At 49.2% G+C, this 15,064-nt stretch overlaps 1 protein-coding gene across 1 annotated transcript; it reads right to left on the reverse strand.

The window, feature by feature from the left end:
* Positions 1–1,687: 1,687 nt before the first annotated feature.
* DNAJC18 (DnaJ heat shock protein family (Hsp40) member C18) lies at positions 1,688–15,019 on the reverse strand. The gene is made up of 7 exons (XM_038150349.1): positions 14,778–15,019; positions 14,512–14,657; positions 13,026–13,211; positions 10,259–10,371; positions 8,370–8,479; positions 6,531–6,703; positions 1,688–3,051 (listed from the first exon to the last, which is right to left on the reverse strand). Exons 1-7 carry the CDS (start codon positions 15,002–15,004, stop codon positions 2,927–2,929), a joined length of 1,080 nt encoding a protein of 359 aa, XP_038006277.1. The 5' UTR covers positions 15,005–15,019; the 3' UTR covers positions 1,688–2,926.
* Between the last annotated feature and the right edge of the window lie 45 nt (positions 15,020–15,064).

Here is a 15,064-nt window from a genome sequence, read left to right on the forward strand (position 1 = left end):
CAGTCCCATGTCCTGTTCCCAGCCCTAGCTGCCGTTCCCAGTCCCGTATCCCATTCCCATTCCCAGTCCCATGTCCCATGTCCCAGTCCTGTATCCCGTTCCCAGACCCATGTCCCATTCCCAATCCCGCATCCCGTTCCCAATCCCGCGTCTCGATCCCAGTGCCACGTCCCGTTCCCAGTCCCATGTCCGTTCCCAGTCCTGTATCCCGTTCCCATCCCGTGTCCCATTCCCAGTCCTGTATCCTGTTCCCATCCCGTGTCCCATTCCCAATCCCGTGCTGTGTTCCCGCCGAGCCCCACATCACGTGCCGTGAGGGGGGGAACGCAGGCCCCGGCCCCACAGACCATCCGGCCCCTCACACACGGGGGAGGGCTCGCTCCCCGATCCCAGTCCCGCTCCCCGATCCCGATGGGGAGCCCTCGGCCGTGTCCCGCACCTCGCGGCAAATGGCGGCCACCTCCTCCGGGGGCCCCGGCATCCCCCGCAGCTCTCCTGGCGCCAGGCTCGGACCACCGCGGACAGGCACAGCGATGTCACGTCTTTATTTAAAAATAAATAAATATATACACACACACAAACCCGTGTTCAAGCGCTTGGTGCACCCAGGAACACCCTCTCCTCCCGTCAGAGCCCCACAAAGAACCCCAAGCACCCCTTGGAGGAGGACAGCAATGCATTTCCACACCGGGCTCCAGAGAGGATTCTCCTTTTCCCTGAGGAGCACCAACAAACACAACTTGTCCTGTTTGTCACCGCAGAGGTCCCAAGCCACACGCCCTCCCTCACAGCACACACCAGGACCAGCACCCTGACCCTGGTTAGGAACCAAACACTTATTGCTTTTGGGGATGTTTTTACCTCCCTCCTGTGTTTCCCAGCCGATTGTGCTTCCCACAGGAGGTCTCCATCAAGTACTCGAGGTCTTTGGATGAAAGGTACAATCTGGTTTCAGTGCAAAATGCTGTGGAGGAGTTCAAGCTCCGTGCAGGACATTGTGAGTCCAGGAAGTTGCCAGATTTGGTCTCCCTACCTGCATCCCTCTACAGTCACACAGGAATGGCAGGGAAGATTCCAACCCCGGAACAAAGTCCAACCACTTAAATAGATTCCTAATATATTCTACAAGCGATTTAATATATAAAAAGCAACATTATTTTCAGTTTTGTACACTCATGTGCTCAAAAGTGAGAAATACTAGCATTAAGGCTGCCTGCTGTGCCAGCCGCCAACCTGAAATCATCACCCATTCCTGCCCTTAAACCCTGGCACTAAGAATGCTCCACACCAACCCCCTCAAAATGCCCTTTTCACTGGTGCTTTTCCTGCTCCAGGCACCCCAAAATTTAACTCAACTTCCCCTCACTCCTACAAGGTCTCCTACAAATGGGGCATAAAAATGCAATTTAGAGTCACTGTAATTTTTTTTCCTTTTTATGACATCCAACCACAGCATTGCTGCTCTCCCTGGACTGTTCTCCTCCTCTCCTGGGATGTTTAGGGCTTGTGTGCAGAAGCACCAGGCCTCAAACCAACCCCTCATCCTCGTGCAGACCCCAGAAAAGGGTTTATTTCCAGCTTCTTTTCCTGCCAAACCTCCCAGGGCTGTATGGATGGGACAGAGACATGGAGGGGACACACTGTGGCACCAACATCCCCAGTTCCATCCAGAGGGACTCCCGGGACTCCCACACCACTGCACCAGTGCCCAGCACACAGACAGTCTGAGCTTTAAAGGCAGGCTTAATCCTGGCATTTCCCAAGCTTTTGAGCATTTACTCCTTAGGTTTCAGCCAAGGCCACCTGTGCATCCTGTGTGACTCGAGTTTCAGGCATGTGGCAACAGCAGAGCCTTGCTCAGGTGTCACTGACTCCCACTCTCAGGGTCAGAGGGGAGCAGTGCTGCTCCGTGAGCCCCCACCCCAGGCAGGAATTCCCTGGAAGAGCAGCTCATTCCATGCAGGGCACACACCAGACTGCCTCGGGGGGTTCATGGCGCTCAACTTGAGCAACACTGCTCTAACACTGGCCTAACACTGGTCTGCTGCTCACAAGGACAACCCAGCATCAACCTGCCCTTCAGGGCCTGGCTGCGTGAAGGAGGACCAAGGAAAAACAGGACGTTGCCACATGGATTTTTCTCTTTGCAATACCATGGCTACAGTGAAACATTCATAGCGGCTCAACAGAGTAAAAATATGCTACATGAGAACTGTACTGGAAAATGCAGGATCCTGGGAAAGCTGGGGCAGTGTGCAGATAAAAACCAGAATGGAATAGCCAGCTTCAAAATATGCCACTGCAAACAGGAGGGAATGACCACAGCTCTGCTTTCCCAGCAGTCTGGCAGACACAGGAATGGGTGCAATTCCCAGACTCCCATGCTGGTGTCAGGATGGGCACAGCCCTCCCTTGGAGCAGCAGGGGCACGGGAGAGCTGGGAATGTGCTCTGGGGCTGCCCTCAGGCAGGGACTGTCCCTCCTGCACTGGAACCACCCCAGCTCTGCCGCACAGCCCGGAGGGACAGGGGGAGGTGTAACCCTGCCCTGAGCACGGCGCTATCTGGGGATCCAGGGAGCTGCAGATCCACAGGAAACACGGGAAGCAGAGAGGAGCCTGCTCTCCTGGGAAGCACACACAGCCTGGATGGCAGACAAACCACCCACGCAGCTGGGGTCCGAGCTCAGAGTGTGCCTGGGGAATGAATTTACAAAGTGCCACTGGTCCTTGGACCCAAATCTAATGTACAGGATATATTACAGCAAACAGCAGCCTGCAGCTTGTGCCGGCCCCTGCCTGCACTGCCTGCAGAAGGACTCCAACATCCACACTTTTTACAACAGACTCCTTCCCTTTTCACATGGGGAAAATAAAAACATAAGTTAAACCAGCAATAAATAAAAGTACGGAACATGTGCGTCCTGGTCAGCCCCCTTTATGCATCCCAATCAGACTGGAGAGCTTCTCACAGTGCTCAAGTTTCAGGGACTCTGCTTTCTGTTTTAACCGCTCATCTCTGTAGAGCTTGGCCAAATTGGACAAATCAGACTCTGAAAGATGAAAAAAAAAAAGTATTAGGATGAAGTCCTGAGCCTTCCTTTAAAGAACTGTTTCTAAGTGCTTTGTTATCCTTCTGGCACTTTTAAATTTTAATTTTGGTGGGTATTGAAGCCAGGGAGGTGAACAGCTACCCAAGGGACTTGTCTGAAAGGCCTCCCTGCCCTTTCATTAACAATCTCAAATGTACTTTGCATTTTGTTCCTCTTCTTCTCAAAAGCCACATAAAACTGAAATAATCCCATTGTTTAAATTATTTCCTCCCAGTAATTCAGAGAAGTTGCTTTTGCTGATTAGCTGAGGAAGTCTTAATATAGGCTTTCCCCTGCAGAATAATTTGGCTGCGGGATTAGATGCACCGAGGAGAACAGCAGTAATTTACTTCTGAAAAGGTCAACATCTCCGTAAGCGCAGGCTACCTGATGACACTCCATTTTTCAAAGAGCTTTTATACACCTTACAAGCCCCTCATTTTACAAAATTATTCAGAGTGGAAAGAACTTCAATAGATTCTTTCATGCCTTACGTCCTCTGTCCCTGTCCCACTGAAATTTAAAGCCATTTAACCCTCCTCCCACTCACTGAAAAGCTTCACAAACTGACAGGCAGGAACAGCTCATTTTAGAGCAGGAATCCATTTACAGGTTTATAACCAAAATGCCACTCAAGCAGTGCCGGCACAGCCTTGTCAAGCCTCCAGTAAAAACCAGGCTCAGGTAATTGTCCCTGAGCCCAGAGTCCCTGGAGTTGTGCAGAATCTCAGTTTATACTTATCCAATTGAGGAAAATGATTCCCTGTGCTTTGACAGTGTTCATTCCATCACATTTGCTCCTTGTGGGTTTCAATCTGTCACAGAGTGGCTCTTCTGAAGCCTTTTCTTCAAGGAGATTCTAAAATATTGAATTCCAACTATATTTCCATTGGATATACAGAAGAAATTTCCCCCTGGGAGGGTGGGCAGGTCCTGGCACAGGGTGCCCAGAGCAGCTGGGGCTGCCCCTGGATCCCTGGCAGTGCCCAAGGCCAGGCTGGATGGGGCTTGGAGCAGCCTGGCACAGCGGGAGGTGTCCCTGCTCATGGCAAGGGGTGGAACTGGATGAGCTTTAAGGCCCTCTCCAACCCAAACCGTTCCATGATTCTGTGATACTTATCCTGACCTGGTTTTCAGTTGCCTCTTTGTGACCCTGAGCTCTCTGCAGCCTCACTTTACAACTGAGCCATCCCAGCTGAACCATCTCCTGTAAAACCTGGCATGTGCTTTTTAAACTTAATTGTGCCCCAGATTTCAGAAGACTCAAACCCGCAGCACACCCAACTTTCACACAATGCTCTGCTGAGAGTCTGCTGCAGCCCTGTAAAACTGTCTGAACAACGTACATACAATCCATTATTTTAAATGTTTTCCTTCAGGTTGTTGGACACCAACAGGCTTAAGGCTTTTCAAGGCTTAAAATCAAGGACTTTAAAACCCAAGCTGTTCCTGAACTACTCATCTCTGTCTGTTTTGCTGGTGCTCAGGGGAAACGTGCCCTCAGTAAACACAACAAATGTACTATAAATAGACATTCAACTGACAAGAAGCTCATCACACCAATTCCAACACTTCAGCAAGGATTAAGGGACCAACACTGCGCAGCAACAGCTGACTAAGAACTGCCTCAGCATCTGCAGAACTTCCCCCGAGCACTCCATCCTGTACTCAGAGTTTATTTTTACAAACACGACTATCCTAAGGTCAGCCCAGTCTCAGCTATGGCCAGGATGGGAAGCACTCTGAAAACGGTGAGTTTTTAATGACAGCAGTGGCCTCAGGCTATGCTAACTGTGGCTGCAGTGAATGTATTTGCAGCTGGTGACTAACACAGCCCCTGAGTGCACAAAGCTCTGGAGGCGCAGGGCTTGGCAGGCACTTGGCATTCCAGGCGGGATCATCTCCCCTCTCTGACTCCTGGGCTCCCTCAGACTCACAGACCCTGTCCCCTCTTTGGGGCTGGGCTCTCCTCAGCTCCAGCTCCCTGTGAAAGAGACAATGTGGTGGCTTTCAACTGCACGAGGTCAATTAAAGGGATTTTCTGTAAGAAAGAAACTCTCCCCTTTAGCAAGTGTACATTTATGAGTATGAACATCCACATTATCCCTGGAGGCTGCTCCTGCCAGCCACAGACACTCAAAGCTCACAAATCAAACACAGCAAAAACTTCAGGGCTTTTATGGTCTTATATTATATGTTCTTTTCCTTTTTCACTTCAGAGCCTACATATTTTTATTTCTCCTTAAAAGCAGGATGGGTAACTTTTATGTAAAATAAGCCAAAACAAGCCTTCCCATCAAACACCTGTAAAGAGCCTGGAGTCAGCAACACTACTGTTACCTCTCCTTTAGGATTAAATGAGTCTTCTTCAGATAAATTGGTAAAGAAACTGAAAACAAGTGCAAAGGTACCTTTTAGCAGTGTGCTGAGGACTGTTCTGCACAGAGCAATTAAAAGCCCCCACCAGAGTGTGAAAGCAGCTTGTCTGCTGCTACTGAAGATTCACACAACTTGTTCCAGCTTCCTTTACAGCACTACTTGGTGTTGACTCATTTGAAGGTGATGAGCTCTTTAGGTGAATAAAATCAGTGAATAAAACCAGTCACAACATCCCAGCCTAAGCTACTCCTTGTGACTTGATTTCTGTTACTTCTTACCAGTCTGCAGACAGCAGGAATTTGCTGTCTCTTCAACAAAGCACATTAGCAGCAATTAACAAGCAATAAAATATGGGGCTAACATGCCTTTATTTGTGCCACTGATCCACTCAGGGCTGAGTGAGAATAACGATTTTGAATGCTTACATCTGTGTTCTTCCTTTCTGCATTCAATTCTTGTTTTTGAAAGACTTGAAAATGGTGAAAAACAATCTCCAATTCAGCTAAAGATAGAAAATGCAAATAACACCCAAACCACGGAAGCATGCTCTGAAAACCGATACCAGGAACACAGCCCACTGCAAGGGAGCCAAGAGCACCTGGACACACTCGGGGACTCTCTTGGAGAAATTTTAAGGAAAAAGTTACAGAAACTTCTTTGCAGACAGTCAAAGCAAAACTGCTTCTGCTCCAGCAAAGGAAACACAGAATAGGTGATGTCTCAAGATTTTTCCAGCCTAGCAATCTGTCAGGGCTAGATACATGTGGCGGGTTGTATGTTTAAACCATCACTAAGGGTTATTCAAGCATAAAACCTGAGCGGAAAAAAGTGTCTCAAATGGTGAAGCCTACTTTCCACTCATCTCTCAAAATCACTTAAAATGGATTTTGACAGATCTCAAGAATAGCAAATTCAGTGTTAAGAGCAGATGTGTGACACGTGAAACCAGTGCAAGACTGAGATGTTACATGGACTGGAAACCGAGGCTAAAACCAGCAGAACTTTGTGAAGCACAGCCACCCCCCAGCCCCTGAAACACCCTCAGGACAGAAATAACTTACTTTGCTGTTTCTCCTTCCAGCAGCTGGTCTGAATATAGTCTATGTAATCTTTCTCAACTGTTTTCTCAAGCTCTTGAAGTTCTGCTCCTTGATAATTCTTTTCAAAGTTTTTATCAACATAGTAAGGCACCTGCAAGTTCTCTGTTTCTCTGCTCACAACGTGACCTATGGACCTGTGGGAGCAGAAGGGAGAAATCAGATGTTTCGGCAGTTCAGACCTCAAAAAATCCAGAGCTATTTCTCCATATTAGCCTTTCCAGAGGAAAATATTTACAGCAATATTTGTACGGTTCATTTCTGCAGGATTATGGCTCCCTCAACCATCCAGTCAGGAAATTACAATCTCAGGGACAGCAAGAGGTGCAGTACAAACAGAATCCACCCTCCTGCTACAACGACAGGAAAATATCCCGAAGTCTATAAAATCTTAGGGCCCAATGCAGTTGATCTGGATTTTCCCATTTTTTGGATCCTTTAGTAGAAATAAAACTTAGCAGGAGGATATTCTAATTACACTTTTCTTCTGGGTTTTATAATCATAAGTAAGCAAAGTGAGGCATGGAACATGCTGGAAAATACCCTGTAGGAAGAATCAGCCAGTGACACAGTCACTGGGTTAAACCACACTCCTGGAGTGAATTTCCTTATTTCAGCATATGCCCAAGGCCTCTGCTCAAATCACTGCCCGCAGAGAGAGGCAGGCAGCCTAAACACAAAGGTTACACTCAAAAGAATCCTGTGTGCCCCTTTTTCCTTCTCCTCCCTGTGTCTCAGAGGTGTCCCCAGTTTCTTTTGGTTTTTAGGCTGTTCAGTGTTTAAGGCTATGATTTAGATAAACAGCCTAACTTGAACCAGGCTCAGGCCTGACTATCTCCCATCACCAGGAGAAGGGGAGGTGGTGAAGAAAAGCAGCTCAGCTGCTGTGGGGGCAGCGTGGGAGGTTTCACACGGGACTGGCAGATAGCAAAAACACTCCCTGGGAAAAAAAAACAAACCAACAACAAAAAAACCCTAAAAACATCCACCCTCCTGTTCTTTTCTGAGGGCCTCACACTGACATCGTGTGGTAAAACGATGAGGGGTGTTGGGCTGCTCTGGCAGAGGAGAGCAGGGGAAGGCTGGACCTGAGCAGTTTTACTCCCAGAAGGGAACAAGGGGACTATTTGGAGCACTCTGCTGGCTGCCCCACACCTGCCAATCCCACTCCTCTGCAGTAAGGGCCAGCCCAGGTCAGCTCATTCCCTCCTCCAGCCCTGGAAGCTGAGAGCAGCACATGGGTTTTCCTCTGCCCCACAAGCTCCCAAGACAGCAGCTCTGGTGGGGTCCTTCTGCTCCCAGAGCCTGCCAGCCCCCAGGGCCCTGCTTCTCTGGAGAGGTTAAACCAGGGCATTTCAAGGCTTTAACCATTTGTTGAGCTTCCAGTGGAATTCATGCTCCAGGAAAGATTTGGATTTATACTGCAAACCACAGTTTCATTTTTTAGCTGCTTTCCAGAGGAACCTCAGGGGTGATCCACAGATTCTGGGGGTTGGTCAGATGAGAGGCTGATCTACATCCACACTCCCCATCCTCTATCACTGTGCAAAACCATTCCACACCAGTTGAGGAAGGTTTCTGACCCTCACAGTTCAGCACCCTGTGCACTGCAGCTCCCCACAGGTAAGCTCACAGTGCTCAGAACTCACCAGTGCAGGCTACTGGTATTTCCTTATTTACAAACTGGTAACACTTTCAATAAAGAGCAGAACATTAACGTGCATTTTGTTATCAAACCCAACTTCCCTCAGCCGCCATCCTGCAAACAGCAGCAGCAGCAAAATGTGGTTTTAAAGGACTTACGATTTGTAGAATAAGCTGTAGGGTGGGTTGGTGGCCATCAGCTGGGTTATAACTGACACTATTATGATGATGAAAACTGGCATCAACTGGATAAATGCAGAGTATGAATTCTGAAAAGTACAAAGATTAGCAGTCAAGAAGATAGAGAGATGGAAAAAGGCATCTGTTCACAGAAGCCAGGCCATCAATCACAGATCAACAACGTCTTACATGTAAACTTTAAAGAAAAAAGAGGAAGTACTTTGGCATTTTGAGAGGGGAGACATTGTAATTTCCAAATAACCTTTATTAATAATACCAGAACACTCCTGAACACAATTTTCTTTCCATGATCTTTGCCCCTTCCTTCACAGTGCCCACAGCACTACTGTACGTGTCAGCGTCCAATCCAGCCTGCAGGAACACCCTGCAATTCCTGTGTGCCTGCAGCTTTGCTGCAGCCTCTGAATTGCTCCCCATTGTAAAGATCTCAGCCTCTGCCCAAGCCCTGCATTTAATGCCTGAGCAGTAAAGGGTTAAGAGCTCCCATGCAGCGTAACTTCAGACACAATGCAAGCACTGGGGCTTTTGATTGGATTCATTTGGCAAAACAAAAGAGTGGAAACACTATCAAAGAGAAAACACTGATGCTTCCTTCTGCTCTTACATTTCTTTCTAAACTGACTTCAAAAACGCCTTTTTTATGCAGAGGAAAATACCATATGCAGCTCTTTAGGCTTTGCCCTCTGCCCTGGGATAGCAACAAGGATTCCTGGTGCAGCATGGATGGGATTCACAGGATCCCAGGATCACTGAGGTTGGAAAAGCCTTCCCATACCATGGAGTCCCAGCTGTGCCTGATCCCCACCTCGACCCCAGCCCAGAGCACTGAGTGCCACTTCCAGCCCTTCCTGGGACACCTCCAGGGATGGGGACTCCAAACCCCCCATGGCAGCTCATCCCAGTCCCTGGCCACCTTTTCCATGGGGAAATTCCTGCTGCTGTCCACCCTGAGCCTGCCCTGGCCCAGCCTGAGGCTGTTCCCTCTCCTCCTGTCCCTGTTCCCTGGGAGCAGAGCCCGACCCCCCCGCTGTCCCCTCCTGTCAGGAGCTGTGCAGAGCCACAAGGTGCCCCCTGAGCCTCCTTTTCTCCAGCTGAGCCCCTTCCCAGCTCCCTCAGCCTCTCCTGGGGCTCCAGCCCCTTCCCAGCTCTGTTCTCTTCCCTGGGCACATTCCAGCCCCTCAGTGTCTTCCCTGAAATGAGGGGCTGGATTCACTTCCCCCAGCTTAGCTGTCTGTCAGCTGTACCAGTTTTTTTTTTCCCTGAGCCTGAGACTCACAAGGCAAAACTCATCTTCCTTGGAAAATGATCCCTGGAGGTTAACAGACTGTCTCCAGAGGAAGATCTTGCCAAGGCAGGCGGCAGGTGTGTATGTGCACTGACAACAAAGGACACCTTGTGCCTCATCTGGAAGTCTCAGTTGGCAGAAATGTGTCCCAGGCCCATCCTGTCCCCAGCTGGAGAAGCCTGTGCAGTCCCTGGGTGCTTATTTACTGAAGGATTAAATACACCATGAGGACAAGCCACGACTTCCACATGCATCACCAGTCCCCATCTGGACTCATCGTTGCTCGATTACCAAGCACTGGAGCTTGTAAAAAGCAAGCAGCAGCAAAACCCTCAGTGACAGAAACTGGAGGGCCTGAGATGCTGTAAATATGACGGATCTTTACAGCAGTGCTTAACAAAAGCCAGCCCAGTGACAAAGAAAACTTCCACTGTGGCTGCAGCCCTCGAGGGCCCCCTGAGCACTCAAGCATGGGAGGGTTGGTCCTGGCTGTGGAAGAGGATCCCTCACCCTGCTGAGCTGTTTAAATATTTAAGCTGAGAAGATCTCTGCTCCTGGCTACCTGTGGCCTGTGTTCCTCCTCCTCTGGCTCCTGTGTCCACGCTCTCTCGGCCCGGTGCCTCCGTGGGTAATAGTGATCATCTCTGGCTACATTGGAGAACATGTGGATATTCCCTGCAAAGAAACACCACAGACTCATGTCTCACCCAGCTGCTGGTACTCACCTGGATTCCTCAGCTTCTATTGAATTCTCCAGGTTTATACTCCACAGCCTGAATTACAGCTGGGAGATCTCAGAGTGAAAAGCACAAACCACCTCAGAATTAACCACCACCACAATGTTATTCCAAAAAGCCTACCAGAGAAATTGTAGTGTGCTCCAATCCATCTCCATTTAAATCGAGCTGCAGAAACATGTTCTGATTTGTATGACTGTATCTTATATTTTAATGCTGTTCGTGTCACATTCACTTGCAAGGCTGTGGCAGGAAAATGAATTTGCTTCACCAGGCTCAGGCTGTGAATTATGGTCTCCCATAATTACTGAATGTGGTCTTCTACCCTCATTTCTAATTCTTCTGCCTTCAAGCCATTAATAATTTCAGTTAATTATTTTATAATAAAGAGATTTTAAGAAGAGTAAAAAAGTAGAACCATTCAGGATTTTCTTTCTTGCACACAGAATGTGGTTGATTTATTTTTAAAAAATCTAAAATGAGGGAAGAATTGCATTTGCTGCTTCAATTTGAAGCTCAGGATCTGATTTTATCACCATATGAATATCTTAATAATAGCTGTGCTCTCCTCTTTTGAAATTCAGAATATCTTTGTGTTAAAGAATTGAAATCTGTGGCTTATCATCACAACAGAAATGCAAAACTATTTTTAAGCCCTGGGAAAGATGTCACATTATTTTATACTCTTATCCTGTCCTTTTTTGAGTTTCCCAAATAATTCTGCAAGAAACCTGGGCAAAGGTGACCTCTGCTATTGTGTCAAAACCTCTGTTCTACTGCTTGTTCAAAGATTTTCCAAGCTCCAGGAATGTGTGCAGTCAGAGCTCCAACAGTGAGCCAAGCCAGGTTGGCTCCAAGGAGGAAAGTTTCTTTTGGGAAAAAAGAAAGTTTATTTCTATCCTTCAACATTGCTCAGACAGGATTTTATCAAGCTGTGAAAAGAAGCAGCCAATGTGGGAAAAGAAGAATGGCTTTTCTAGAGGTGCCTAGAAAAAAATTTTCCCAAATTTTAAGTGTCTCCAAGGATTTCTGGCAGCAGTTTCTTTTGTTCCACGTGCATTTACTTTTTATGTGAAGAACTTGTAGCCTCTCTTCATTACAACTGCAACACTCTGCCAAGTGGAGTCTCCTTTAAGTTTTATCACATGTAACATTTTAAACTAAACTATTTTTCCATGGAATATCCATAGAGAAAAACTGCTCAGTAAAAATACATCCATAAACCTGCTCTCAAAAGCCCAGTGAGGAAACTCTTGTTTACTACCAACACTCACTACTACAAAATTATATTTTTTTCTTCTTACTCTTTGCTGCTTTGCCAAAAATTCCCATTTTCTCCTTCATGCCAGTCTCCCTGATAAACCTGCCATGCCCCATACCCAAACTCCTTCCACAGCTCCTCAATTTCCTGTCCTCAACTCCTGTCCCCGCCAGGCCCATTCCATGAGGGTGATGTCCCACACAGGGCACATCCAGGTGCAATTCCTTGCACAGTCAGAGATGGAAAACTTGCAGACTCCAGCTGGAACAACACCATGCTGGGGTTGGCTTTGCACATCCACTGGTGCAAGTCTGGGATCTGAGGTGCCCTTAGCTGCAAGATGCACCACTCACAGCAAGCTTTAGTAAGTAACTACTCGTCTGTGTGTCTTCAGGCTGCAGTAATTGCTGTGTACCTCGCTTTGTGTGATACCTTGGAGGTGAAAAGTTCCTAGGAGCACTAAAGCAATTCCTTAGATGCTGCCAGGAAGGCTCTTGAAGTCCTCACAACCTTCAGATTTCCTTTTAATCCACTGATCTTGCAGGATCTTTCTATTTCTCCTACAAATCCAAACGCCAAGGCTGGGCTGAGACATGCACAGAGCTACTCCAGCTGCAGCTCCCATTGCTGTGTCACTGATCCTGCACACCCCCTGGATCCTGGCTCTTTCCTGGCAGGCAGCACTTGCTGGGCTCCCAGGCTGTGATTCCATTCCAGCACAGGCTGCTGCGAGGCACAGGAGCTGCTGCTTCCCCCGAGACCACAGCTCCAGGAGCTGGGCCCTGCTGGCCTGGAATGCTGTCAGGTGCCTCAAGTACAACCCAGGCATGGAACTGCTCATGTTGGAAAAGACCTCTGAGGTCACTGAGTCCAACCATCATGGAAAACAACTCTGATCCCCTCTCATTCACACCCTGTTTTACCTTCCTACCATTACTGGCTTCAGATGATGGAGGGAATAAAAGAGAGGCAGAAATCAAATGTGGGAAGGTTTCTGCTCTTTTCAGATGTATCACCAACTCCCTGAGCAGTCCCAAGGGAAGCTGAGCTTCCTCATGGTTTAAAGAATCACAAAATATGCTGAGTTGGAAGGGACTCCCAAGGATCATCCAGCCCCTGGTCCTGCCCAGACATCCCAACAATCCCCCCTTTGTATCCCTGGTGTCCAAAGGCTCCTGGAGCTCTGGCAGCCTCAGGGCCGTGCCCAGCACCCTCTGGGGGGAGAAACTTCTCCCAAAATCCAGCCTGGCCCTGCCCTGGCCCAGCTCCGGCTGTTCCCTCAGGGTTAGTCAGTCCACTGCCCTTTGAAAGCACTACAGACAGGTACTGACCTGTAGGGAAGTGCCCACCAAAAAACACATTGAATATTTCTTCTGGTGTGATGTCTGCTTCGAACTCTGTGTAGTAATTGTAGTGCCTGGCCTGGCCAGTGCTGACGTGCTCGTGGTCACTCCTGAGTTCATCGTAGCGGAGCCGTTTCTCAGGGTTGCTCAGAACTGCAAAAGCATTGCCTATTGCTGGAGAGGGAATTAAAACCAGTGTTACATTCCCAGAGCTCACACTTTTGGAAGTGGAGCAGCAAAAAAAGTCCAAACAAGCCTAGGAAATTTGGCTTCACCAAAGACTGAGCTACTTCTACAAAAGACGTGTAACAGCCCTGCCACTACCTGTGATGGAAACCACTTCCTGCTGTCACTGATCCCAGGAGAAACACAAAAGTGTCCAAGTTTATGGAGAGACTTGAAATATTTGTAAAAAGGACATGAGAGTTCACTTCAGCCAAGAAACTGGGTGAGAACGGAGCATTTTATCAGCTCAAGCCAAATGCAAGTTTGGTCCGAGTGCACCCCCATATCCCACAGACAATTAACACAAAGTTAGTAACAGCAGGCACCAGTTAAAATGCATAGGGCTATCCCAAGTTTTTCCTGCTGGCTGAGATGCTCCCGAAGCTGTGTGACACATCAATTTCACACCTCACATCCAACCACTCAGAAGGGTTAGTTTGGCTCATCTTCTGCTTTGATCTCTGACCAAACAAGTTCATGGACAAACACAACCCAAACACAAACAAATAAAGAACAGCTCTCCAGAAGCTCCTTGTTTTAACAGACTGAACGAGACACTGGCCTTCCTCCTGCTGGGCTGCATGGAAAGGAGAAATATGGATGAGTTTAGACAGTAGCACTGCAGCATAACTGAGAACTCCAGACACAGCACACTGGATTCAATTTCATATTCCCACACATACACATAAAAATAAAAATTTATTAATGACAAGGAGCAGTTATTGATGACAAATATCCAATTCTCCTGCAGGGCCAGTGTCAGTTCCAAGTTCTGAACCTTCAGTGTCATGGAATCCCAGAATGGTTTGGGTTGGAAGGAACCATGAAGATCACCTCATTCCAAGCCCCTGCCATCAGCAGGGACAGCTCCCAGTTGACGAGGCTGTTCCAAGCCCCATCCAAGTTGGCCTTGGACACTTCCAGGGATCCAGGGGCAGCCTCAGCACCCTCACAGGGAAGAATTTCTTCCCAATATCCCATGCATCCCTGCCCTCCGGCAGTGGGAAGCGATTCCCTGTGTCCTGTCCCTCCACGCCTTGCAAAGCTCCTCAGAAGTAGCTGGGAATGGGACCTGTGGATGCATTTCCCATCGTTTCTAAGGGAGACGTGTATTTTGCAGACCGAAATGCAAACCCTGCCGAGCCGCAGCAGGGTTCTGTGAGGCCGCTGCTGTGTCCGTAACCCGGCCCGGCTCCGCGGGCCCCTCTGCACCGGCGCTGCCCTCACGGCGCCCCCCGGGCCCCCTCACCTTTGAAGGCCTCGGTGGCCCCGGGCGCGCGGTTCTTGTCGGGGTGGAACTTGAGGGCCAGCCTGCGGTACGCCCGCTTCAGCTCCTCCTCGCCGGCGTCCCGGCTCACGCCCAGGATCTCGTAGTAATCCCGGCACCGCTTTATCCTGAGGGAGCACACGGGGTTATCCCGGGGCGCCTCGGGCCCGCTCCCCGCCTTTTCCCGGGTTTACCCTCCCCTTCCCCGCCGCCCCCCGTGCTGCCGCGGGCCCCGCCTTGCCGCTCACCGCTGCACCCCGTCCAGCTGCTCGGCCGTGTAGGTCATGTCGGCCCGCGGCCGCTGCCGCCCCTCGCTCACCGCCCGCCGCCCCGCGCCGCCATCTTGCGCGCGGGGGCTGCTGGGAGCGGGCCCGGCGGCGCGTGACGTCACGGCGAAGCGGGATGACGTAATGAGGGGTTCTGAGGGAAGCGGGAGGTCATGGAATGGTGCAGTTGTGGAATTATGGACTGTCATGGGATTGGGGAGTGTTCCCAGCAGGAAGGGATCCACCAGGATCACCCTGTCCAGCTCCCT

Source organism: Motacilla alba, chromosome 13, assembly GCF_015832195.1.
Source record: "Motacilla alba alba isolate MOTALB_02 chromosome 13, Motacilla_alba_V1.0_pri, whole genome shotgun sequence".
Lineage (NCBI taxonomy): Eukaryota > Metazoa > Chordata > Aves > Passeriformes > Motacillidae > Motacilla > Motacilla alba.